Source organism: Cnephaeus nilssonii, assembly GCF_951640355.1.
Source record: "Cnephaeus nilssonii genome assembly, chromosome: 7".
NCBI classification, from domain to species: domain Eukaryota; kingdom Metazoa; phylum Chordata; class Mammalia; order Chiroptera; family Vespertilionidae; genus Cnephaeus; species Cnephaeus nilssonii.
In genome coordinates, this window is record NC_137078.1 from 75297819 (window position 1) to 75323260 (window position 25442).

The 25442-nt window shown below is 48.5% G+C and overlaps 1 protein-coding gene across 3 annotated transcripts in view; it reads left to right on the forward strand.

The window, feature by feature from the left end:
- The window catches only part of ST3GAL3 (ST3 beta-galactoside alpha-2,3-sialyltransferase 3), a 160798-nt gene that overhangs the window by 121197 nt on the left and 14159 nt on the right, over positions 1 to 25442 (forward strand). For all 3 annotated transcript variants that reach the window (XM_079778329.1, XM_079778328.1, XM_079778330.1), the window contains 4 exons: positions 14597 to 14691; positions 15871 to 15934; positions 16813 to 16908; positions 17199 to 17385. In XM_079778329.1, the coding sequence (XP_079634455.1) occupies positions 14597 to 14691; positions 15871 to 15934; positions 16813 to 16908; positions 17199 to 17385 (442 nt within the window). The remainder of the gene's footprint in view (positions 1 to 14596; positions 14692 to 15870; positions 15935 to 16812; positions 16909 to 17198; positions 17386 to 25442) is intronic.

The window sequence follows — 25442 nt, forward strand, 5'->3', positions numbered from 1 at the left end:
GAAGCTGTTAACAGTGTTTGATCAGGACTCTCTCATCTTGTCCCTTCCATGATGTTTGTCATTTTATGCAAAGCACCTGTTAATCTGATAATGTTTTAAAAGGTATTTTAAAGAAATAAGTTTCATTTCAGGATGAGGATGGTTGGATCCAACTGGATCATCCTCACTGTAGGGTTTGAATATAGAGAATATTTCATTAAAAAAAAAAGAATTGACCATTGGATTTAGCAACATGAAAATCTTTGGTGACCTTAAATGATTAATTTAGGAGTCAGAATGGATTTGTGAGAAATGGGAGAGGAACAGTCAGCAATGGCAAGTGTGCATAACTCTTTCAAGGCGTGTTTCAGTAAAGACAAAGAAATGGGTGGTGGCTGAATCGAGGTGGCAGGTGTTTAGGTTATCATTGTACTGTTCTTCCAACTTTTCTGTGTGTCTGAATTTTTTTCATAATATAGAGTAGGAAAAGTGAAAAATTTAAAGCTTTAATGAAAGGGAGTGTTTAATATGAGAAAAATAACACATTTGCATGCTAATGGGAAGAGATAAGGTCCTGGGAGCAAACGTTCACCTTAGTTACAAATATGAGCAGTTTAAATAGAAAGGAAAGTAGAGAATGTAGTCACAATGCAGGCAAGTGGTGGTGTGGAGCGTGTGGAAGTTCTGTTCTGATGGTTTCAGTTATGTCAGTGCAGTGGTAAGCGAAGTCATCTTTTGAGATAAGGAGGAAAGAGGTGTTGGAAATGTAAAGAAAAAGGAGAAAGTATGAATAGTTTTCTAAGAGAATGGGAGAATAACTGGGCTAGTAGCATATGGTACAATTTCCAGGTAGCATAAGGTCCTCACTCACTTGAAATTTTTTTTAATATATTTTATTGATTTTCCACAGAGAGGAAGGGAGAGGGATAGAGAGTTAGAAACATCGATGAGAGAGAAACATCAATCAGCTGCCTCCTGCACACCCCCCACTGGGGATGTGCCCACAACCAAGGCACATGCCCCCGACCAGAATCGAACCAAGGACCCTTGAGTCCACAGGCCGACGCTCTATCCACTGAGCCAAACCAGTTAGGGCACTTGAAATATTTTTAATGTTTTTTATTGATTTCAGAGAGGAAGGGAAAGGGAGATATAGATAGAAACATCAATTATAAGAGAATCGGCTGCCTCCTGCACACCCCCCACACTGGGGATCAAACCTGCAACCCAGGCATGTGCCCTGATTGGGAATCGAACCGTTGACCTCCCAGTTCATAGGTCTATGCTCAACCACTAAGCCACACCTGCTGGGCTCAATTTAATGTTTTAAAGAAAATTTTTTCTGGCTTTATTGAGATTTTTTAAAATTAAGACATAATTGCTATGTAAAATTATATTAGTTTCAGGTGTACAACATGATTCAATATTTGTATACATTGTGAAATTATCACAGTAAGTCTAGTTAACATTCATCACCATACAGTTATAGAATTCTTTATAGAGTTTTTTTCTTATGCTAAAAACTGTAACTGGAAGTTTGCACCTTTTGATTCCCTTCATTCATGCAGCTCACCCCCACTTCTGCCTTTGGCAACCACCAGTCTATTCTGTTTCTATGAGTTTGGGGTTTTGTTTGTTTGTTTTTAAGATTACACATATAAGTGAGATCATATGGTACTTGTCTTACTGTCTGACTTATTTCACTTAGCATATTGCCCTCAAGGTCTATCCACGTTGTCACAAATGGCAAGATTTAATTCTTTTGTATGGCTGAATAGGATTCCAGTGTGTGTGTGTGTGTGTGTGTGTGTGTGTGTGTGTGTGTGTGACATTTTCTTTATTCATTCACTCATCAATGGACACTTAGATTGTTTTCATATCTTTCACTTGAATCTAAGGTGAGATGAAGGAGCATTTGTTTTTTCCTAGCCAGCTGCATTTTTCTGGGCAGGTATATGCCCAGAGTAGGTAGGAAATTGAATTTAACCAGAGTTGTGTTTTAACCAAGTGAGAGAGGAACAAACAAGTTGAGGATGAATGCAAGGAAGTGATTATAATGATTGATTTGAAATTTAAGGTGGGTAATAATTGCAGTAAGAACATAAGGAGGTGAAGGACACTGAAAAGATGAGGGACTGTTGAAGTTTAGCTTCAGGACCAGGTGAGCTATCAATATATGGATAGGTGAAGGCAGTCAGAGTGGGAGATTGAGATTAGAGAAGGTTTTTGTTATTAGTAATGACCCAGTCTAGAATATAATCCTATATAATAAAGAGCTAATATGCAAATGGTCATCGCGCCCTCACACCGGGGCCGAGGGACCTGAGACTGCATCACCCACCCCGGCACCAGGCCGGGGGACCTGAGGCTGCATCACCCACCCGTGGGACTTGACGGGAGACCTGAGGCTGTGCCCCCTGCCCTGCAGAGCTTGACGGGGGTGCGGCCAGCTGGGTCTGGGTCTCATGCAATTTTGAGGCGCGCACAGGTGGGCGGGGACTTGACTCTGGGTCCCACGGCGCACCCCAGACTGACAGGAGGGAGATTTTCATATACATTTTACTAATTTTCTTTCATCTCTGACACTTCTATTATAGAGAAAGGGCAAGTAGCAATATTAAAATGTTTCCTCTAATTCCCTTTTAATGTGCACAAATTTCATGCACCGGGCCACTAGTTTAGGAATAAATAGCTGAGGTAGGATAGAGAATAAGATCACTGTCGAGGGGAGGGTTGGAGGGGGAGTGGAGGGGGGGGGTGGTAAAGGCAAATCTGCCTTGGAGTTACCAGTTTCTAGGTATAGAAGGAACCTCATCTCTCCTATTTCCTGCTTTTTGAGGAAGGAATACACTAAAAATATTGAGACTGGTGATCATTGCTTCCAAATTTCTCTTCTTCACTTTTTTTTTCATTTGAGTCTGTACTGAGGGGAGAGGGACCTGCCAAGGAAGGTGGTGCTGGACTTTGCCAAACACAGGGATCTATATCCATAGGCTGGCAGAGATCAGAAAGGCAGCTAAGGTCATAGAGCAGAGCCTGGGGGACAAAAGCCAGTCAAGCATCAGAATTGAGAGTCTTGGCTGTCAGGTGTGAGAAGCCCTCATAAGGTACTGAGGGCAGGAAAGGCTAGGGATTTGAGCCTAAGTCAGTGATGGGCAACCTTTTGAGCTTGGTGTGTCAAACTTTGCCAAAAAACTGAGCATAACTCAGGTAGTGTGTCACTTTGAGGAAAAAACATTATTTCACGATATTTATAGTTTAAATAACATAAATGTATAATTGTTATATATAATTTTATTTAATAAACCAAAAACTAAATATTTAGTGCTGACACACGTGTCAGAGGTTCGCCATCACTGGCCTAAGTCAATAATAACAACAATATGGTGCTTATGAAGATCTTCCAAGGAAGGAACAAGATGGGATGGCGCTTGTTTGTTTCCAGAATCCTTCACTACTAGACATAGGCATTGTCAAGGGAAGATGCCTAGAATGACCTATAGCAAGTCTCTGGTCCTCTTCCTGGTGGTTAGTTGGAAGGCCCCGGGATGTTGAGTATGGCAGGGAGCTCAAAGTGGATGGCGTGAAAGAGGAAATTGAATGCCACAGCTCAGTGGTTTAAGGCTGTGGCAGGTCCCTGTCTCATGTGCAGGGCCCATTGTTGTGGCTGTTTATTCATTTGTCCGTTGATTATCTATAATATGCTACATGCAATTCTAAGTATTAGGGATGTGATAATAAAGATAAGACACAGTGATAAGACCATCTCAGAGTGACTCTTAGCTTGTCATGAGTTCAGATATAGGACCTTTTGGGTTGGCAGGGGCCAGGACATCTGTGTAGAGGAGAGAAATGGCCAAAGTGGTGGAAGTAGCAGCATCTGAGTTTGTCCAGGGGCTGAATTTTTACTGTAGGACAATTCTTCCTATGCATCTTAAAAATAGGATTGTGCCAGTAGGGTTAATCCATCTACCACTAGCTTGACCCATTCTATTTGGCAGTTCATCTGGTATTTGGGGAGACAGAATTCTGCTCCTGCAGCCTCACCCCAAATTTCCAAAGTCAAGAAAAATCTGGAGCCCCTGAATTAAAGAAGGTAGCTGGAGTATTTCCTGTAGGAACCGAGTGCACAGCTAGGGAAATTCCAAGGCCAGTCTTCAGTAATGCATTGCTCACTGGGGTGGTGAAGAGATGTGTGATGTAATCCACCTACGTGGTTCAAGGGCTTCAGACTTCCCTGGGCAACGCAGTAGGCACACCCGTCACACTTCCCTACGGAGAGAAGCAGTTAGGGCACACTCAGGCCCCAGAGGCAGTGAACAGCCAGATGGTTTGTCCCCTAGCCTGTGACTTGGGTACTCTTTGTTGGAAAAATAAAAATAAAAAGGAGAAAGAATAGGTTTAGGGGAAGATAATGGACTTCTTTTAAAAAAATGTTTTGAGCTAACATGCCAGTAAGACACTGGGCAAGATGGTCCAGATGCAGTTGTGAATGTAATTCTTGGATTCAGAATATAGGCCTGAGTTTGATAGGAAGACTTAGCAGTCACCAATTGGTCATATGCATCTGAATGTTTAGAACTTGAACCCTTCTGAAACAGTCATATTTTTCAGTCTTTTTTTTTTTCCAGTCCTTCCTGGGACTGTACACAGTGGTGGGATAGAGCAGATGGTGGTCAGCAACGACTGCCCTTGTGCCCTTCACCAGGGCTGTCTTCCTCAACCCCCTCCTCTGAAGGCAGGTGGTCTTATCTGACAGGTCAGTTTCTGCTCATTCACTGACTTTTTGTCTCATTCCTAAGCAAAGGAAAAATATGGCCTTCCCCTTTCTCTGGAAATTCTATTTACCTATGGGGCTCAGAAAATAATATAACTGTATTAGTTACCTGTAGCTCTGTAACAAATTATTCTCTCACAGTTCTGGAAGGCAGAAGTCAAAATCGGCATCCCCGGATTGAAATCAAGGTCAGCAGGACCATGCTCCCTCTGGATGCTTTGGGAGGTTATCTGTTCCTTGCCTCTTTCAGCTTCTAGTGGCTGCTGGCATTCCTTGGCTTGTGGCTGCATCACTCTAGCTAGTCTCTGCTACTATGGCTACGTTGCCTTTCCTTCTGTATGTGGTAAAATCTCCCTCTGCCTCTCTCTCTCCTAAGGATACTTGTGAATGCATTTAGGGTCCACTTGGATAATCCAGGGTAATCTCCTCATCTCAAAATCCTATCTTTATGAAGCTTATATTCTAACAAGTAAACACAGACAATAAACAACTAATTAGTAAATTATCTAGTAAAGTAGAGTAAGATAATAGAGGGAAAGAAAGAGTATGGCAAGGTGATTGGAGCAGTTTGCAATGTCATAGAGGATGATCAGAGTTCAACTCATGGGAAAGGTGAAGTCTCAGTAAAGACTAGAAGGAGGTGAGTGAGTCAGCCAAATGAATATCTGGAAGAAGAATATTTCAGTACAGACTTCGTGGCTCAGTGGTTGAGCATCGACCTATGAACCAGAAGGTCAAGGTTCGATTCCCAATCAGAGCACATGCATGGATTGTGAGCTCGATCCCCGGTGGGAGTCATGCAGGAGGCAGCTGATCAATGATTCTCTCTCTCTCATCATTGATGTCTCTATCTCTCTCTCCCTCTCCCTTCCTCTCTGAAATGAATAAAAATATTTTTTTTAAGAAAAGAATATTCCAAGTTCGTTTAACAGTTCAAGTAAAGACCCAAAGGCAGGGAGGAGTGTGACTGATAAAGTGAGCAGGAGGAGAGTAGTAGGAGATGAAATTAAAGAAGAAATGGGGAGTGGGCTGTCAGGTTCATGGATGGCTTTATAGGCCATTGTAAGGACTTCACGCTTTACTCTGATTGAGGCAGGAAGGCATTGCACATGTGGAAAGATTGATCTTTCATAGAAAAATGGGCAGTTTCTCAGTTTTATCAAGAGGGAAGGAGGAGGAAGTAGAGTAGATGTAGGTAGTTTGCGGACTGGGTATAAGATAGACTCTAACTCACTTAGCACGTATTTGTTCAGCACAGTTCTAGGTCCTGAGGAATATGGCAGTGAACAAATTAGGCATGTCCTATTCACATAGAGCTTACATGCTCCATATTATTATAAACCTAGTACACACAGAGAGACTAAGCAAACGAACAAGGTCATGTTAAATAGTGCTAAATGTTGATGAAGAAAATGAGTGATAGTGACAGGAGGAGGAACCCCACATTCAACACAGGAGCTAGAGAAGACCACTCAGAGGAGGTGACATTTGAACAGAGATCTGAATGAAAACAAAGAGCCAGCCTTGGAGGGATCCAGAGGTGTTCTGGGAAGGTCTAGGTGCAGAAAAAAAGTTTGTAGTATTCAGGGACTGGACCAAAGTCCAGTATACTGTGGCAGAGTGAGTACAGGGGAGGACCTGAAATGAGGTGAGAGGTAGGCGAGGATTAGGCCATGTAACCTGTTGTTTGGTTTTATTCAGAGGGCAGTGAGAAGGTTTTAAGCAGAGGAATGGCACAATATGGTTGATGATTTAGGAGTACCATTCTGACCTTTCTAGATAATGGGTTGAGGGGCAAGAGTAGAAGCTGGTCACTGATTATTGCAATAGTTAAGAAGTTATTATTTGGGCCCTGCAAGGTAGCTCAGTTGGTTAGAGCATCATCCTGATACACCAAGGTTGCAGGTTCGATCCCCTGACTAAGAATCAACCAATGAATGTATAAATAAATGGAACAACAAATCAATCTCTTTTCACCCCCCTCAAATAAATTTTTTAAAATTAAGAGAGGAAAAAAGAGGTGATGAATTGGATCTGGGTGGTAGCAGTGAAAATAGAGATAAGTAGATGGATTTAAAATATAATTAGAGATTAACAGGATTTGCTGATGAATTGGGTGAAAGGCAGCCAAGAAAAAGAGATGAGTCAAGGATGACTCCAGTTGCTTTATTTGTGAAATAGGTGTTCCTCTTTGTAGAATGTGATGATCCTGGGCTAATGGCTAAAAAGGAAAAGAATGACTCCTGGGTTTTGCTTGATCAACTACATTAGCCCAGCCTTGCCTTCCTCGCCATCAAAGCCAGAACCTCCACCCCTACACATGGTCCTATGCACCATTGGTATTCTTACCATTTCTTCGAGTCTCCATCGCACTCCTGTCCTTATAACTAATCTCGTATAGCAATGCCCAACAGTACAACCTATCCAGCCACCTTTTTTGCTTCTGGGCTGCTGGACTGTTAACAGAGACATACAAACATATGCATTGATCCCTCTAAGGCTTCGTGGTCTCCAGCCTCTGCCAGGTACTCAACACTGCTCAGCAATCCTGGTCCCTGGTTGACTTAGCATGGTGACTGTTGCAAACCTTTACCACTCATAAATTACTGCAGTCCACTCTTTCACACCCCCAATCCCAAACCCCAGAGATTTCCCAGAGAAAAGAGGCAATCTGGTGAGCATCCTCTCAGGTTCCTCCTTTCTCTAAACACACCTGTCAGAGTAGCCATCTTCACATCCTCCCTCTTTTTTCCAGGGAAAAGGCATCCTGCCCTCCGTGTCCCTCCACTTACATTCTGGCTCTGTCACCTTCCACTCCTTGGAGCCTCACTCTGCTGTTACCTCTGTCTCTTGCACCCCTCCCCCTTCTCTGCTTGTCTTCATCGCACCGGAGTACAAACACGCTCAATTCTCCCTTCTCCCACTCCAATCTCCAGCTACCATTTTATTTTCATCCTTTCCTCCACCACCAAGTTTCTTTAGAAATTGTCTGATCTCTCTTGAACACTTACTTTCTCACTTCTCTTTCTCCTCAACCCCCTTCACTCTGGTTCTGTCGCCTCTCCACCTCTGATAGTATGCTCCCTAAGGGGCCCGTGACTTTCTTGTATTCCCAAACGCAATGTGATAAATAAAAATAGGGATGTAAATTGTGTTGATCCATGAGAATATTGTGAGGGTGAAGAAAGATAATGTGCATAGAGCACTTAGAACAGTGTCTAGGACATAGTAAGAGCTCAATACCTGTAAATCACTGTTGTTATTATTGTTACTGTGGCATACATCATATATTTCACAATTGCCTCTGTCTGTATTTGGCTGCCTTGACCATAATCTGTGAAGGCAGGGACTCAGAGCTGTTTGTTGTCATATTTTCAAAGACTAGCACAGTGCCAGGGATAAGCTGGGCTTACCACATATTAGAGAGATGAATGGTGGGCACTGGAGACAGATGGGACCGTGTCCCTGGGCTTTGGGTTCTACGGCCTCTGTCGAGAGTCCAGCTATCATCCAGGCTCTCAGTGGGGGAGGGGCACTTGCCTCTCATAGCATCTTCTCAGCTCATAGTTCTCTCTTCCACCTCCCTTCCCTCCCCTTACTAGGAAGTCTGGGCCCCTTTCCTTCCTCCTCTGTTCACACTGGGTACAGGCTGTCAGCAGTCAGTGGGAGCCCTGTCAGTGGGAGCTGAGGCACTGCCCCCTCGAGGGCCTCTGTCTCAGCCTCTCCATTCCTCCTTCAGCACAGGCCTCCCTGCCTGTCATACATGTCATGCATGTGGCTCCAGCCTGTCTGGACACAGATGGGGCCACAGTCCCTAAGCAGGCAGTGGGGCAGCAGCTGCCAGTATTTCTGACCTGGAAGGGGTTTGCTATGAAACAGTAGAGACATCATTGGAAACCTGGCCCTTTGGAGCAGGGAATTCAAAGTGTCGTGAAGAGCCACACAAAGGCAGCCCCCCACCCCCAGACCTCCACAGGGGAGCAGAAATTTGGCCACACTGTGGAGCCTGCTCCTCCCTCTTCCAGCCAACTGGCATTTACTGAGCACCTGCTGTGTGCTTGGCTGTGTGCTAGGGGTGGAAGCAGATGGGTATGTCAGTGTGTGGCAAGTACTGTGAGGACAGAGTGCATGAAGAAGAGTGGAGACCTGAGGAGGGCTTAGTCAGCCCCGTGTGACCCAGGAAGACTCCTACCTATAGCGGTAGAGAGGCTGGAGTCCTTTGAAGAATGGGCAGAAACTCAGCGTGTGGACGAGAAGGGAGGAGAATTCCAGGCAAAGGGAACAGCGAGTGTAAATGCATGGGAGTGTTAAGAAGCTGGCAGAGTCTAGAATCTCTAGTAGTTGGATATGGCTAGAGCTTAGGGAAATGGGGGAGGGAAGAGGGGGCGTCTGAGGAGGGAGAGGTGCCACACCACACGTGCCAGACTGGGAGGTGAAACGTGGTCCTCTAGTAGCAGGTGCAGCTGGTAGAAACCCTTACAAAACTGTTAAGTTCAGGGCTAAACTACCTGACTCTAGGACTCAGAGTCTTCCTCCCCATATCTTGGCTCTGCTTCTCTCCAGGTTTGACTGTTCTGTAGACAGTTTCTCTGTGTACTCACAGAAGACGGCTTCAGCAGTTTCAGGCCCAGGCTTGGCAAATTTTCTCCGTAAAGGTCCAGATAGTAGGTATTTCCAGCTTTGCCGGTCACAACTCCTCAGTTCTGCTGTTGTAGCATTAAATGAAGCAGCCATAGGTAAAATGAATGAGTGTGGCTGTGCTTTAATAAAACTTGATTTATAAAAACAGGCAGCTGGCCTATGGACTGTGGTTTGCACAAGCCCTGTTCTAGGCTTACATGATCTGTACAGCTCGCTATCTCAGAAAAATAGAGAGACTCCCACATCCCCCATTGCCCAAATAGTAAATCTCGGAGAAGAATTTGATTTGTTCCACTTGGGTCAGGTGTCCATTGTTGAGCCAATTGCTATGGTTCCGAGGGCCGAAATATCTCAATTGGCTAGCCTGGGACATGTGCCCATCCCAGTAGTAGTGGTGGGGTCCGCTCAACTGGGACCATATGGAATGAAAAGTGGGATGCCCTTACAGAGAAGGAGAAAGAAATGCAGATATTCACTGCAGTGTGTCAACAAGAAAGAGCATGAACTGAGTGCCCCAAGTTGCCAGCCTTGATCCAGCTTGAAATTGGTCCTGACACAGTCTCAGGGCACCACGCCAACCCCGACAGCGCTGATGCACGCCCTGCCCTGGCTTTCCCTCTGTGCAGTTTGCACCTCCGCTGCTTGATTTACACCCAGTCAGAACGCACTTGCCCACTCGCTCCTTCACACTGTGCTCCACCTGCCTGGGTGGGACTAGGGGGAAGATTCACCCGGAGGGGGTGCCTGGCAGAGGCTCCTCTGCCCTGGGCGGGTGCTGCTTCACTCTGTCCAGCCTCAGCAGTCTCATTCCTTGTCCTGATGAGAAAGTTCTCTTCTCTCTTGTGCCTTCGCCTACACTACCCTTGTCCTTGAATACCCTTCCCAGCATTATCCACAGGCTCACATTTACCTGTCTTTCAAGGCTCAGGTCTGTCTTGTCATCTCCTTCAAGATTTTCCTATACCCCTGAGTTTGTGTAAGACCTTTGTATCCCTACCTATTCCAGAACACAGGATGTGCAGCCGTTTTATGATTACTTGTTTACCTGTGCCTACCATTAGCTCTATAAGGGAAGGACCACGGCTGATTTACCTTTAGGTCCCCAGCCAGCACTCAGCACAGGACCTGGCACTGGGTAAGCAAGTCGTTTTGGACGGGGCAGGAGCTTCGTGCTCATGCTTGGAACGGTACTTGTGGGTGATGCCTGCAGTTTGTCTCCTCTATCTCTGGGCTGCTTCCCCCGGACATATGCCCACCTGCCCTTCAGATCTACCATCCTTTCTCCTCAGGCGCCTGCTGTCCCATGGGATTCATTTAGGTGGTCAGCAGGGGGAGTGGCAGCAAGGCTTAAACTTGACAAAGCATTTACAGAGTGCTCACTTTGCTTGGACATGTGCCAAGGTCTTACTGTGCAGGGCTATTTATGGTGGGGCTGCCGTAGCAAGATCCCAAATAAGACCAAGGTAGATTCTAGAAACCTCTGACCCTCTGCTTTGTCCACCTGCCACTTCCCAGAGCCGGCTCTAGGAAGATGGATCTGTGAGGCTTGGCTTTTACCCCATTGAATGACAGTCTCACTTTTGGAGGGCCCAAGGCCTGTGGCTGAATCTGATAGGCTAATTGCTGTGGCCCTGTTCTCAGGACTCACTGCTGGGCTCTGCCTTCCCTTTGTCTCTTGGGCGTCTTGGGCTGCTCACACTTGCTAGGCACAGTGGCTAGAGGGCTAGAGGCTCTGCAGGCTCTGAGCCCCCTCATGGGGGCTGAATAAAACAGTGGAAACACTAGAGGAAGAGCACGGTGGCTAGAGGGCTGGCCACTCAAGCGAACAGGTGCAGATGGAAAGCTGAGGCTGTGTTACCCTAACACAGCAAACCCACATCTGGAGGCACCGTTTTCAGTTGGGTTGGTGGGATGAAGACCTTACTGTGAGGCTGCTGGTGCCCACATGCAACTAGTCCCCAACCTCTAATAAGACCCAGTCAGCTTTCCTGCTGCTCTCTCGGTACAAGCTGATGTCCTGGGCCTTAGGGAATGGTTTAGGTCGATGAGCTAGAGCTGGAGACAGTACCTTCTACACAGCACCTCAGCCTTACCATTGGGCACTAAGTGAGCTAGAAGATCCTTTTGCCCTTTCTGACTGGTCAGAGTCTGTAGGGACTATGGGCAGGTCAGCCGCTTGGGTCCTGAGGTCCCAGCCTGGCTGTGAGAGGCACGGGGCTAGACCCACCCACAGCACATGCCTTTCTAAAGCTCCAGGTCCCCAAACTACTATTCTCTAGGATCTAAGGGGGAAAGACAGGCAGGTCCCAGTGCAACTTCCGTCTTCTCCTTCCCCTGTTCCTTCTCACGCACTCACACACGCCCTCCTGAAACCTAATCCTGGGGCTGCCTCTCGTGCTGGTGCTCTCCGCAAGGCTGGCGGGCTGGGGCCTGCCTACTGGAGCCTGCCCCACCCTGCCCTGTTACCCCCTAGGCCAGGGCAAGCAGGTCAGGCATCCCACACCCCGTAGTCTGACCAGTCATTCTGCACCTCAGGGGCCACCTCCGCCCTCACCAGGCTCCCAAACTGGCACCCTCGCCTGGACAGAAGCCCCTGGGTTCTATTCCAGGTGCAGCGTGAGGCTCTGCCCAGGCCACCTGCAGAATTAACACAAACATACACACATACACCACCTCTACCATCACCCCACCCCATTTCCTGTTGTTTACTGCCAGGCTCAGCTTCCAAGGCTCAGCAGGCTCTGAGCCACCTCATGGGGGCTGAACAAATCGTAGTGGAAACACTAGCGGGAGAGTACAAGTCTGTCTGTGGGAGTCAGGCAAGACTGTCCAGAGGAAGTAGCATTTGGACTTAAAGAAGGGATTTTCCAGGCAAATAGACGGGGAAAGGTGTATCCTTGTACATTTGATTTTTGGAGGGTTGATTTGTGACGGATTACCAGCAACTTATGGTTATTTGGCCTATTGTGAATTAGGAGAAAGTTGTGTCCATTTGCATAGCAGTGTTCTTACGATATTATAAAGTGGAAAAAATTAGTCTACAGAGCTGTTTAAAAAACAATATGGGAAAAGGAAAATCAGTACAGATATATACCAAAAAGTTAATTGTCTCTGTGTTGTAGGATTATGGATATGTTTCATTGAATTTGTGTGTGCGTGCACCTATCTGTATATTTCTCCAAAATTAACGTATAAGTGACATCGAAAAATGAGGGGATTTTAGCCCTGGCTGGTGTGGCTCGGTTGGTTAGGCGCCAGTCATCCTATGCACCGAAAGGTTCGATTCCAGGTCATGGCACATGCCCTGGTTGCCTGCTTGATCCCCCAGTAGGGGGCGTGCAGGAGGCAGCCAATGGATGTTTCTTTCCCTCTCCCTCTCTCTCTCAAAATCAATTTAAAAATCTTTTTTTTAAAGGTGTTATTTTTTTAAGTGAAAATTAACATCATGAACTTTCTTATCAGCTGAAAAAGAGGGAAGGGAGAGGAAAAGGAAAAAAATTGGCTAGATCTTAGGAGATTTCATTAGCACATGACATCCAGTACATATTGGAAGCAGATAAAATCCTGTCCAAGCCTGACTGAGAAACTTGGTAAAACTTTTGTCAGCTCGGCTCCAACACAGAAGGAGAGGTTCTTGCTGTAGGCTTTTCTAGGGACCTTGTTTCCTTTGCTCTTACACATGGACTATGGCCAGGATCCTCAGTGCCTCTAGTGTAGCATCAGATCTATCCATTCATTCAGGTTTTATATGCTAGGTATGAGAAACACGCGTGACCCTTGACACAGAAGGGAAGTGTGCTAACTCAGAAGTGCAAAGGAAAGCTGCGGTGCGGGGGTGGGCAATGGGGAAGGAGCAGGAGTGAAAGTTTTCTGCCTCTTTCAAGTTCACTTCAAAATCTCTTAACATTAGACGTCCAAGTGATTACTGACGTAATTTCTCCTGGGCGTGGAGATTATACTGGTTTAGTGATGATGGGAATAGAAAATGTAAACTTGAGTTAGAGAACATTGGAGGGTAAGTTCTAGCTCCTGAGCTTACAGGGCCTCTTCTCCAGTCTTCAGTTTTCCAGTGGCTGATGCAGTTGAACTGGAAACAAGGAGACAGAGCCACCAAGGCCTAGGCCTCCACACATTCATTCTTGGCCAGGGAGGCCCTCAGCCTGCCCCACAGCAAGACTCGGCACATAGTAGATGCCCAGGCGCTGGCCACCTTCCAAGGTGCTGGGCGCCCTGGAAAAGGTCTCGGAGGCAGGGTGCTGGGTTCCAGGTGAAGTCGCCGTCCACACATCTCTGAAGAGCTTGTTCCTCCTGTACCTTTGCACTCTTCCCTCGCTCCCTTCCGTATCCTGTGACTGTCCTGTCCTCCCCAGGCCTGCACCCTGCCCTGCCCACTCTCCGCTTTCCCAGGAAAAGTGAAATTTGCCTTTTCCCTTCCCCTCAGCTCAACATCACTTCACCCTTCCTCCTTTCTCTTTTCCCTCCCATCTTTCCTCCAGGCCAAATCACCCCCTCCTTAAGCTCCTAACAGTCCCGCACCTCCCGAGGAGCTCTGCGTTCCTGCTGTCCTTCTCTCTGCCAGCAAACGTGCTCAGGCTCCTGCTTGTCTGCAGCCTCCCCTCGGCCCTGCCTCCCAGCCTCCAGATACAGCAGTTTTTCTCTTCTCTTCCAAATCTCCGTCTCCGGTGGCTGTTCACCAGCTTTGCCCTCTCCTCATGAGTTCCCCTTCCTCCTCACCCTGGGTGGCCCACCTCTCAGGATTCTCTCCAGGATTCTGTCTCCCGGCATTGGCTGTTCTGGGTTATTTTCCTGCTCCATGGGACCGTGTCTCGTCTCTGTGTTCCCATGTTGCAGGCACAGTGTGGGCAGCAGTGACTGTTTGATGGGTGGCATGCCTGGATAACCTGCCAGGGAGCTTCCAGCTCAGAACTACTGATCCCTGATGCGGGGTCCGGGCTCTCCACTCCTGTAGCTGGCCGCATAGAACTGGCCGGACCCGCTCCTTTAGACTCAGGCTCTGCTGAACACAATCTGTCAGACCCACACAGCAGCGACCCAGTGAGCAGGCGGGGATCGGAAGGGTATGCTGAGGTGTGAACGGGGCTTCCAGCAGAGCCATTGGCAAGACGCGTGTACAGAAGAGCCAACCAGCGCTCCAGCCTATTGCATTTGGGAATCCTCAGCAGCCCTGTTGTATTCCAGGTTCTCCAAGCCAGCACCCATGTTCCTGGATGACTCTTTCCGCAAGTGGGCTAGGATCCGAGAATTTGTGCCGCCTTTTGGGATCAAAGGCCAAGGTATGTTGAGAACCCTGACCCACTCTACATCTTCCAGACTATCTCCCTACATTTCAGGCAGGGCTGTATCCTCAGAAGTGCCCATGCTGGGGATCCGCCCCCTCCCCTGCTCTCAACAATGCCTCACATTCTCTTCCTCTTTCCATTCCTGCCTTTTTTCTTACTTCTTTAATAGAGTATTTACTCAGAGCCCAGCACTTTGTCAGGGCTAGGTATACAACAGTGGAGTCGACAGATATGGTCCCTGTCTTCAGAAAGCTTCAGGCTAGTGGAGATAAGACATTCAGAGTGCAGGACAGTAAGGGGTCTGATGAGGGAAGAACATGGTGCTGTGAAAAGGTGGTGCCAGAGATACTGGCGCTGGAGAACTAGGTATAAGATGGAAAATGCCAGAAAAAATAGAAGCCATCCCCCACGAATGCCCCCAAGCTCCTCCATCATCCCCTCCTGATGTTTTTCACCTAGTCCCCTGTGCAGCCCTTTCCTATCCTGTCCAAAGCCAGTCTTTCCCCCTATATTCTCAGAACTATCTGCCTCCATTGCCTGAGGGTCCGCACTCATGTGGTCCTCTCCTGACTTAGACTTTCCCATCCTGATAGTTTAACAGTTGCGTTTCTTTGTCTGTTTCGTGGCATGATAGAGTATGAGCTTTAGGGTCAGATACAGAAGGATCAGATCCCACTACTGCCTTTTTACTAGCTATGACCTTGAACAAGTTACTTAACCTGCCTGTGCTTTAGTTTCTTCATCAGTTCAATGGAGAGAATAATACCATTGTATTGGGATGTGGTCAGAATTAAATAAGGTAACTGTTAAATGGGAGTTATCATGTGGCCAGGGGACCCAAGAATACCTCAACCCTCTACTGAGCCAGCCCAGCCCTTCCTGGGCAAGTCCCCGGCCTGACTTCAGCGCCTCCCACAGCCAAATGAGACTGCCAAGGAAGGGCTGGGGAAGCACCTGCATGCCGGTGCTGGGGACTGGCTCCGGGCAGAGCTGAGTGTGTCTGCCTGTTCTCCTGCGCCCTCTCCTTTTTTCAGGGAGAAAGGAAAGCCAGCAGCCCAGCCATCCGGTGCCCAGATCTCCCTCTCCCCACCTCCACCTCCACCCTACCCCCGGAAAATATTTCATGGGAACTTAAGTGATCCTCTAACATTAGCCTCCCTCTTCTCTCCACAGATAATCTAATCAAAGCCATCTTGTCAGTCACCAAAGAGTACCGCCTGACCCCTGCCTTGGACAGGTGAGCTACTCGCTGCCCTGCCCCTCAGCTGCCTTGTGCAGAGATGTTGAGGCCCAGCTGGCCTTTCCTGGACGTGAGCAGATTCTCCAACGTATCCGTATGTGCACACATAGCACACATGCTGGGATGGGTGAGCAGAGAAGTGGGGCCATCTAGCTGGCTTGCACCCGTGGGCTGTAAGCACTTGGCAAGACATCTCAGTCCTCACACAGCAGAGGTCTGAGGGTGAAAACTGAAGACGCTGGGCTGGGATGTGCCTGACATTGGGACTGCGGAGCTAGGTGGTGGGTACAGCTAAAAGGGCCAAGGCTTACACCCAGGAGGCAGTAATACCTCCGAAGCTATCAGAACCCGGATAGAAGGACCCCCAGGGTCAGGGGCTGGAGAGAAAAGTGAGTAGGGTTTCCTCGTGGCTTTATGGGAGCAGGGGGGCTTCTGGATTGAATATAAGCCCAGCCCTAAGTCCTGGAGCCTCCAGTCCATTTCTCTGTTCTTGCTTTTTGGCATAGCCCTCAAGCTCAGCCCACTTCCCTCTCCTGAAAGCTGCCTAAACCCCACCAACTCTTGGGTAATCTTTAACCCAGAGTGCCATCTTACCGGAGCCTCCTTTCTCACCTACACGGAGCTAGTGTCCGAGCCCTTTCCACACCCATGTTTTCCCGGAGAAGTGTCAGGGACTAGGGATGTCGGAGAGTCCAGGTGGCCCAGCTACCTGCAGTTTGTTTCTGGCCTCTTCTCAGAAAAACTGCCAGAAGCCCATTCGTTTTCTTCTATCCCAGCCTGTGCCTGGTCAAGGGCATGGGGTCAAGGGCCAAAAGGGTAGGGGAGAAGGATACCTGGTGGACAGCTCTCCAGAGGTCTCTGCCTTTCTCCCTCAGCCTCAGCTGCCGCCGCTGCATCATCGTAGGCAACGGAGGTGTCCTTGCCAACAAGTCTCTGGGGTCACGAATTGATGACTATGACATTGTGGTCAGGTAAACTCCCCAAAGCAGTGCCTCGGGCACCTGCATGTCCTGGCCCAAACCCTGGTGCCTGCGCCCATTGAGAATTGTCTGGCCATCTGGCCAGTGGGCTGGAGGTCAGCAGAAGCCTGAAGAAGAACCTGGGTTGGAGGATTTTGGATCAGAAAGCTAGATGGCTCCTGGTGACTTGGGCTCCCCATTCTCTGTACCGGGGGTATTCTGGGGTCAGAGTGCTTCCCCAAACATAAACCACAGACCACATGCAGTGAGCCCAAGGCTCTGACTGGGGCTGCTCTCTGTAGACTGAACTCAGCACCAGTGAAAGGCTTTGAGAAGGACGTGGGCAGCAAGACTACACTGCGCATCACCTACCCTGAGGGCGCCATGCAGCGACCTGAGCAATATGAACGTGATTCTCTCTTTGTCCTCGCTGGCTTCAAGTGGCAGGACTTCAAGTGGTTGAAGTACATCGTCTACAAAGAGAGAGTGGTGAGCTCCCTGTACACCAGCTCCTTCCCTTCTCTTCTTGCCCTGGCCTTGCCCAGCTTCCAGGTCAGTCCCTTCCTCTGAACCCAGCAAAGAACAAAGAGGACCCTTTCAAAAGAAGCATTAATGACCCAAAGTTGAAAGACACTCAGACTCAACCAAGGGTGGCTGTCCCAGGCTTCTGGAGTTGATATGCCTGGCATCTGCTCCCTGCCTCTAGATACCCAGGGCCTTTCTCAGTCTTCCCTAGCCACACCCCCAACCCCCAACCCAGCTCCCAAGTCCCTCCCCAACAGCCCCTGCAGGCCTTCTCTGCTTTAGATCCTCTGGTAAGGAAAACTAGTATGTGGCTAGCTCTAGCGTTACTCCTGATCTTCGTATTCTCCTGCCCTGACCTTGTAGCTGCCTCCCCGAGTCCCTCTTACTCGCTGTGAGGTCTCTCTGACTCTGATCACATGGGTCCACCCTCATTCCCAGCCAAAGGAGGAAGGCCTGTTTGGACCCTGGGGCCATTCTGCAGGGACAGCAGTGCCCTCAACTTGAGAGTGCTCATTCCCAAACTCATGTCTAATGGTCTCTCTCTGCTTTGAACTTTTACCGCTGACCTGCAGTTCAGTCCCCAACTTGCCATTGAGTCTGGTTCCACTCTGGGAATAATCAGATTCTATAGTCATGCTCCAGGCAGGCAAGGGTCAGGGCCTGTTTCTTCAGGGAGCTTATGTGGCCAAGTAGGCTCAGACTGCTCTTTAGTGGACCACACACCAAGTCCCCTCCTGAGTCCTCTGTATCTCAGCTCTGGGCCTGTAGGGACGCCTGCCAACTTGTGCAGGCCCATTCCCCCTCTCCCCTCAACCAGCTGTCACCAGCCACCCCAGGGGAGGGGCACTGCAGAGCTCAGGCCATTCATCTTCCGATACCCATGCCTCCTACCAGAGAGAATGGTGACAGACGGCCTCTGCCTTCAGTAAGAAGCTAGTTCTTTCTGGACGTTTAGAGGAGAATTGGGGGGTGGGAACAGCTTAACCTGCCTATGGAGGTCTCAGTGCAATTTGGTTTAACTCCACAGCCCTTTTCCAGGCAAGGCCAAGTACAGGCAGTGTCAAGTAGGTAGCAAGCGAGAGAGAAGACAGAAGTCAGGTCCAGAAATTCAGGTAGGTGGGACAGTGGGGAAGGGGGACCCACCTCAGTGCCAGGCTGAAGGAGGCAGCCAGGCTCTGCTGGTCCAGCCTGGCTCCCAAAGGGGAGGAAAGGGTTTGGCTTCAGCTAGCCCCAGCTGCAAGCAGGCCCACCCACTGCCACGCAAACCAGGTAGAGAGGGGGCCGAGCGACCACTGCTCTGGTTTTAGGACCCTCATGTCCTCAGAGCCCTTCTCTTTGTCGTGAAGGCAATAGCCTTAGGATCACAGGTAGGTACTTTTAAGGGAGAAATGGGAGCAAATTGGGTCTGCTGTGGTGAACCCTAGGGAGCCTGGAGGCTGCTTTCTCACTCTGGCCTTCTGACCATCAGCCCACCCCCCTCCTGGCACAGCCTTTCCTCTGCCCATAGACACCTGTCAGAGGAGCTCCCAGAGGGCAGGACCCTGGTCCCATTTGCTTTTTTCACCCTCAGTGCCCAGCCACCATAAATGATCTGGAATTGGCTCAAATACCAGGTCTTGCCTCCTGCTAGGATAGGACAGGCAGCAGGGTGGGCCAGGGCCAGCCAGGTGGGTGTTTATCATATGTTCCTTCCAAGAACATCAAGATCAGTTAATTCAAGGTTCTTACAATTCATCCGAGGGAGTAAGGAAAGAAAGAAGAAAAGGAAGGAAGCCAACTAGAGTCAGAAAACTCACGGTACTCAGGGAGCAGGCGGCAGGGCCTCACTTTTCCCAGGAAGACTCTGAGGAGCTCGCGCCTAGCCTGGCCTTGGCGGCAGGATGATCAAAGGTACTGGAGCAGTTGGGATGAAGACGTGTGGGCTGTGCACAGGCACACGCTCACCCGTGCTGATGTCTGTGCCCTGTCCTATCCAGACCATGCCCAGGGATCTGGGACCAGACTTGTGTCAGTGAGAACTCCTTTGCAGGGTTGGTGGGGTGAGTGGGAAGGAGAGAGAAGAGGCAGGAGGGACCCTCTGAAGTTCCATGAGTCTTCCCAAGCTCTAATGTCAAAGATAATGAGGGTCTTGAGATGAGCTGCCAGAGAGAAGCCAATGATGCCCAGGGCCTCGTCAATCCCAGCACGAGAGCGGACCTGCCTGGGCCCTTCTGGCTACCCAGGAAGCCTTTTCTTCGGACCCTTTCCCACCCCACGTCCAGGGCTAATGCCTTCCGAGCACCTCTCTGCCCTTCTTCACTTCTCCGGGCTCCAAGCCCCATGTAAACCTGGGAGAGGCTGCTTCCCCAGGCCCCTCCCATCTGGTGCCCAGCCACAGGCTTGTCCTGCTCCTGCAGCCACCGGAGAGCTCTCTACACCTGTCTGGAGCCTCACCTGCAGAATTCTGGCAGGAGGCAGCTCTGTGTTCAGGAGCCAAGGCCAGGCTGGGCAGGGCTAGAACAGGTATTAGGTCTCCGTCATGGCTGCTACCTGCCGCTTGCTATGTGAGCAGTTGATCGTTGTATATAACTTTCTGGTACCCAGGAGTCCTGAAGACTAAACCCAAAAAACAGCCTGTGTTAGGACTGGCCATACTTACTTCATCCATACTCATCTCTTACTTTACCTCTATTCATCACTATTTGTGGTCATTTGGTTCCCTGTTCACTGAACAGTAGCACCGAAAACTCCAAATAAGTTACCCAGGGCCTTTTATCTCCCAGATCCCAGGATCCCTGAGCAAGCCGGCAAGCAGGTGGAGGAGTTCCCAGCAGGTCTTATGTGCTCAGAGCACCAGTGGACTTTTGAGGTGGGAAGCTGAGGTTGGCAGGGAGGGTGGAGCCTGGGACATACGTAGGTATATGAAGATGTAGGCATATGTAAGTCCATGGTGAGAGGGGGCAGCCTCCAGCTCTTGTGAAATTCTCCGAAGTATACCCGGCTCCATCTTGCACACAACTCACTGGTTGGCCAGGTATCGTTGAGCTGCTCCCTAGGAAGACAAAGATGAATGAAACACGGTCTTTGACCTATAGTCACAGTCTGATGGGAGAGACAGTCCTGAAACTAGAGATAGAATGCAGTGTGGTGGGTGCTGTGGCCTACGCAGCCTCCTCCTGATGGTTGATGAAGGCTAGAGACTCCCCTCCCCATTTACGTCCTGAGGCCTGGAGAGGACAGGACACGTGAGAGGCAGAGCTTGCCTTGCAGTCACTCAGGCTCCACTCCTCCGACCTCTGCCAGCCTCCCCCACCCCACCCCCCTTCCCAGGATGCCTGGGCTTCAGAGGCCCCCGGGAGCTGCCTTCCCAATCCCCTTGGCTGCCTCCTCTTCCTGCATTTCCCTCCTCATCCTCACTCATGAAACTGGGAAACTGACCTCACTGCTGAGGGGCCTCTGGCTGGTGATCAGTTCAGTGTGGTTTAGAGACCTGGGCTGGGTTGGTATGAGAGTGGTTCCAGCCCAGCAGGGAGAGGGGAGGGGATAAGGGTTGGGGGTTGGCTTCTGAGTAGTCTTGACACAGGCCTGACCTTCCAGCTGTACTTCATTCAGTCCTTGGGTAAAGAGGAAGGAACTTCAGAGGCTGGCCAGGACCCCATATTCATACAAAGGGGGACTGAGCCCCTGAATTTGGGAGAGACAAAATGGTTTTAGAGGGAAAGGCATTATGGATTTATGTAGACTTAGCTTGAAATCTGGACATTGTCACTTACCTTAGGCAAATGACTTAGTCCCCTTAGATTTAGTCCCATCTGTGAAATACGAGTGCTACTGCCCATCGTTCAGAGTTTTAAAATTAAACCAGGTGAAATATAGAAGTACCTAGCACAGCCCTGCCGGCATGGCTCTGTGGTTGAGTGTCGACCTATGAACTAGGAAGTCACAGTTCGGTCCTAGTCAGGACACATGCCCAGGTTTCAGGCTCAATCCCCAGTGTGGGGTATGGAGAAGGCAGCCAATGAATGATTCTCTCACATCATTGATGTTTCTATCTCTCCCTCTCCCGTCTTCTCTGAAATCAATAAACTTATTTTTTTTAAAGTACCTAGCACAGTGCTTGACACAGTAAGTGCTATCTATGCCAAGTATTAATGCTATTTGTTATTTTATGATTATTGGTGGTGTTGCTGTTAGAACAGTCCTATTGCACTAGGGAGTGAAGCATTTGTCTGTCTAGGCTGTAGAGCCTGACCTGGGAAGTGACCTAAAAGTAGAGGTCAGAGGCCAGGCCTAGAGGAGGGAGAAACTCGGGACCTCCTGGGAAAGGCAGGGGGTGGGAAATCTACAGGGCAAAGAGGCCACCAGGTCCCCGTAATAGGAGGCCTATTGGCCCAGGCCCAGGATGGGGATTGAATGTCCATCTTCACCTAAGTGTATATTCTGACCCATGCCTGAGAGGGATGCAGAGCCTTGGGATGGGCTCTGCCCAGAAGGAGCTCAGCATTCACACTGCCTCACCTGAGGGGAGACTCAGTGCAGGGCACGTAAAAAGGGTGATGAGGCGGGGACACACCACAGCCTCTCCTGCTTGACGAGGGTTCTGCTGGGGAACCAGCATCTCCACCCACCACAGTCTCCTTTCCAAACCTCTGAGACAAGCTCTCCTGGGATTCCATTCCCTTCGCAGCCACCTCCAGTGGATACTGCTCTTTACGCATACCTCTTACCCCATCTTTATTCCCCTTACCACACCCTGACCATTGCTCCTCCACCCTTAGATAAAAAATGCTCAGAAATTGGGGCTCACGTCAGCACTTCCCTCTGCTCCTCTTCGTCACTCTCATCTGTGACCTCTTGGTTACTCTATTTTGTAATCATCAGCAGTCGTCTCTTCTTTCTCTTCTTCCTGCCTCTCTCCCTCCTCTTCATCCTCCTCATTCTTCCTCCTCTGTCCATCATCCTCGTAGCTGTCATTTATTAAGCTCTTCAGTTTACTAGCCTTCTTTGAATTTTGTCATCCCATTCTCATAGTGACCCTACTAGATGGGTACCGTTATTATCCCCATTTGTGGGTGTTAGGAAACTGACGCACAGAGAGGATGAGTTACATGCTCAAGAGCACAAAACTAGTTAAGTGATAGAGCTAAATTCAGACTCAGCTCTGACGGTCCCAGGGATCTTCCTAAGAAATCAATCTGATCACATCACCCTCCTGCTTAGAATCCTCCATTGATTGGCTCCTACCTACCATGGCCTAGTGCTAGAGCAGGGTTTTGGACCAAAGCTGTCCCACTTTAACCACCGCGCTATAACACCTCTCATTTATTCACTGAGTCATTCATTCAGCAAGTCCAAGTCAATCACCATAATCACGTGGAGCCCCGTGCTTCAAATACTGTCTTTCTCACTTGACCACTTTCTCTTCCCATGACTTCACATCCAGCCATTCCAGTACCAAGGAGTTACCATGGAGAGAGAAACTATAGCTGAGATGGCAGTGCTTGCTGGTATTACCTTCCTAGCATTTTGCTGCTGCTTGCCACTCCTGTGTCCTGTCCCTGGTAGTTCTTCTCAGAACCTACTCTCGCCATCTTCAGTTCTGCTATACCTCCATCCCTGTTTTAAGCAGACACCTCACATCCAGCCTGCAGAGAAAATAAAGGTCATCACCAGTCAAGAACTCAACTTCCCAGCCTTCAGTCCACAACCTTACCTGCATCCCCATCCACCCCTCCGCACCTCCTCCACCATCCTTCCTCTGCCTCTCCCGTTCAAAGCCAGTTGTCTCTTGTGCTCTGGATGCCTCTCCTCCCACCTTCTCAGGAGCTGTCCTATTTTGTTTATCTCTTTTGTTACTTGTTTACTGGATCCTCCTCTCACATCTATAAATCTGCTGAGGTCTCTCTCTCCTTAAAAATAAAATCCTTTCCTTTAGCTTGTGTTCACCTTCTCTCCTTCCCTTCTCTTTCAGGTTTCTAGAGAGAGGCATCACCTGTCCATGATGCGTTTCCATGTTTTTTCCTTCTGTTTCTCAACCCTTTCCAGCCTAGCTCCCAGGCCTCTCTACTAGCAGTGACCTTCTGGTTCTAAATCCAGTGAACTTTCTCTGTCTTCCTTTAAAGCAGGGGTGGGGAACCTTTTTTCTGCCAAGGGCCATTTGGATATTTATAACATCATTCACAGGCCATGCAGAATTGTCAGCTTAAAAATTAGCCTGCTGCATTTGCTCAAACATTTCATTAACTCACCTCTCATGCCATGGCAGGGCCAGACCAAATGTTTTCACCAGCCTATACGGCCCGCAGGCCAGACGTTCCCCACCTCTGCTTCAAAGGAACAACTTGTGAGCAAATACTCAGTGAGCATTTGCTGTGTATAGTGCTTAGTTCTAGGGATGGTCCTTGATTCTTAAAAGCTCATGGCCAAAATCTGGGAAGCATGCTCAGTTCCTCTGATTCTCTGTAACAGCCCTTACTCTCTCTTATACCTGAGGGTTTTCTTACCTGTTAACTCTTGCAAGCCCCTGGAGGGCAGTAACTGTCCTGTTTATCTCTAAGTCCATCACCTCCATAGTTGACATATATAAATGAATAAATGTGGAAACTGAGGCCCAGAGTAAGCAGTAACTCCTGGCACAGTCGGGATTCCAGCCCAAATCTTCTGCCTCTCAGTGAGGTCTCTTTGCTCTTTCGTTGCCCTGGGAGATCATTCCTTTAGATTCAGCCTCTTCCTTGTGTCCTTTTGCTCTCTGCTTGCCTCTCCCAGGCATCTCTTTCCTCTTAGCCATGTTTGATCTCCTTTCTGCGGTTCCAAGATCATTGTCCTTGATAACGAAATGAAAACTAAACAGTCCCTGGCACTCTGCCTCTTTCACTTGTCTGTCAGCATCACAAAATCGGCCCCAAGCCGGCTCCTCTTTTTGTTCAGTGCATTTTCCAAATATAGCTTCGAAAAAGGTTTTTGACCCTCCTCGGAGTGTACATCAAAATAAATTCCAAACAGACTAAAAAGTGGAACATACAAATACAACCAAAGGAAATTTTGAAGAAAGTAGAATAGAAATTGAATCCCTGGAGGGAAAAGAACTTGTAAGGGACAGAAATGCTAGGATAAAACAGATGTATGAAATATAAAAATATAAACTAAATTAGCAAGAACAAAAAGAACGAATACCACCAAGATGCTTAAGAGTCTAGGAAATGTGACAGACATGGTTATTATTGGGAAAGTTGACAAGAAAACCATTAGGACCCCAGCAGATAACGGGCAGGAGACTAACCAGATCACAGAGAAGTAAATAAAACTAATAAACAACAGAAATATGTTTAACTTTCCTTGCAACCAGAGAAATTCATGTGAAGGCAACAGGATGCCATTTATCACCCACCACATCTTTAAAGTGTGTTTAAATTGTGATCTTGGCAAGAGTGCAGTGACAGATGCTCTCAAAGGCTACTGGTCAGGGTGTAAATGGGGACAAGCTTTTTGGAAAGGAAATGATAACTTGGTACCAAGAGCCATCACCCAAAGGAAGGAAAAACCTGCATGCAAAGATTTTTATTTTTAATTTTTTAAAAAATATTTTTATTAATGTCAGAGAGGAAGGGAAAGGAAGAGAGAGATAGAAATGTCAATGATGAGAGGGAATCATTGATCAGCTGCCTCCTGCATGAACCCTACTGGGGACTGAGCCCACAACCCAGGCATGTGCCCTTGACCGGAATTGAACTCAGGACTCCTGAGTCCGCAGGCCTACGCTCTATCCGCTTAAGCCAAACTGGCCAGGGCACAAAGATTTTTATTATAGTGTTATTTGTAATGGCCAAACCCAAATGTAACCTAAGGAGTTTATTATGCCAATTATGGTCCTATCTGCTGGACTGAAGAGCGGTGTCCAGCGGCCCTGCAGAGAGTGCGGGCTCTCGGAGCAGCCATCACAGCCATTCTCGCCCTTGTCCTGCAGGTAAAGGTGGGGAAACAGCACAGGACTCAGTATTTTTTAAATATGTTTTTATTGATTTTTACTTATTGATTTTTTTTTT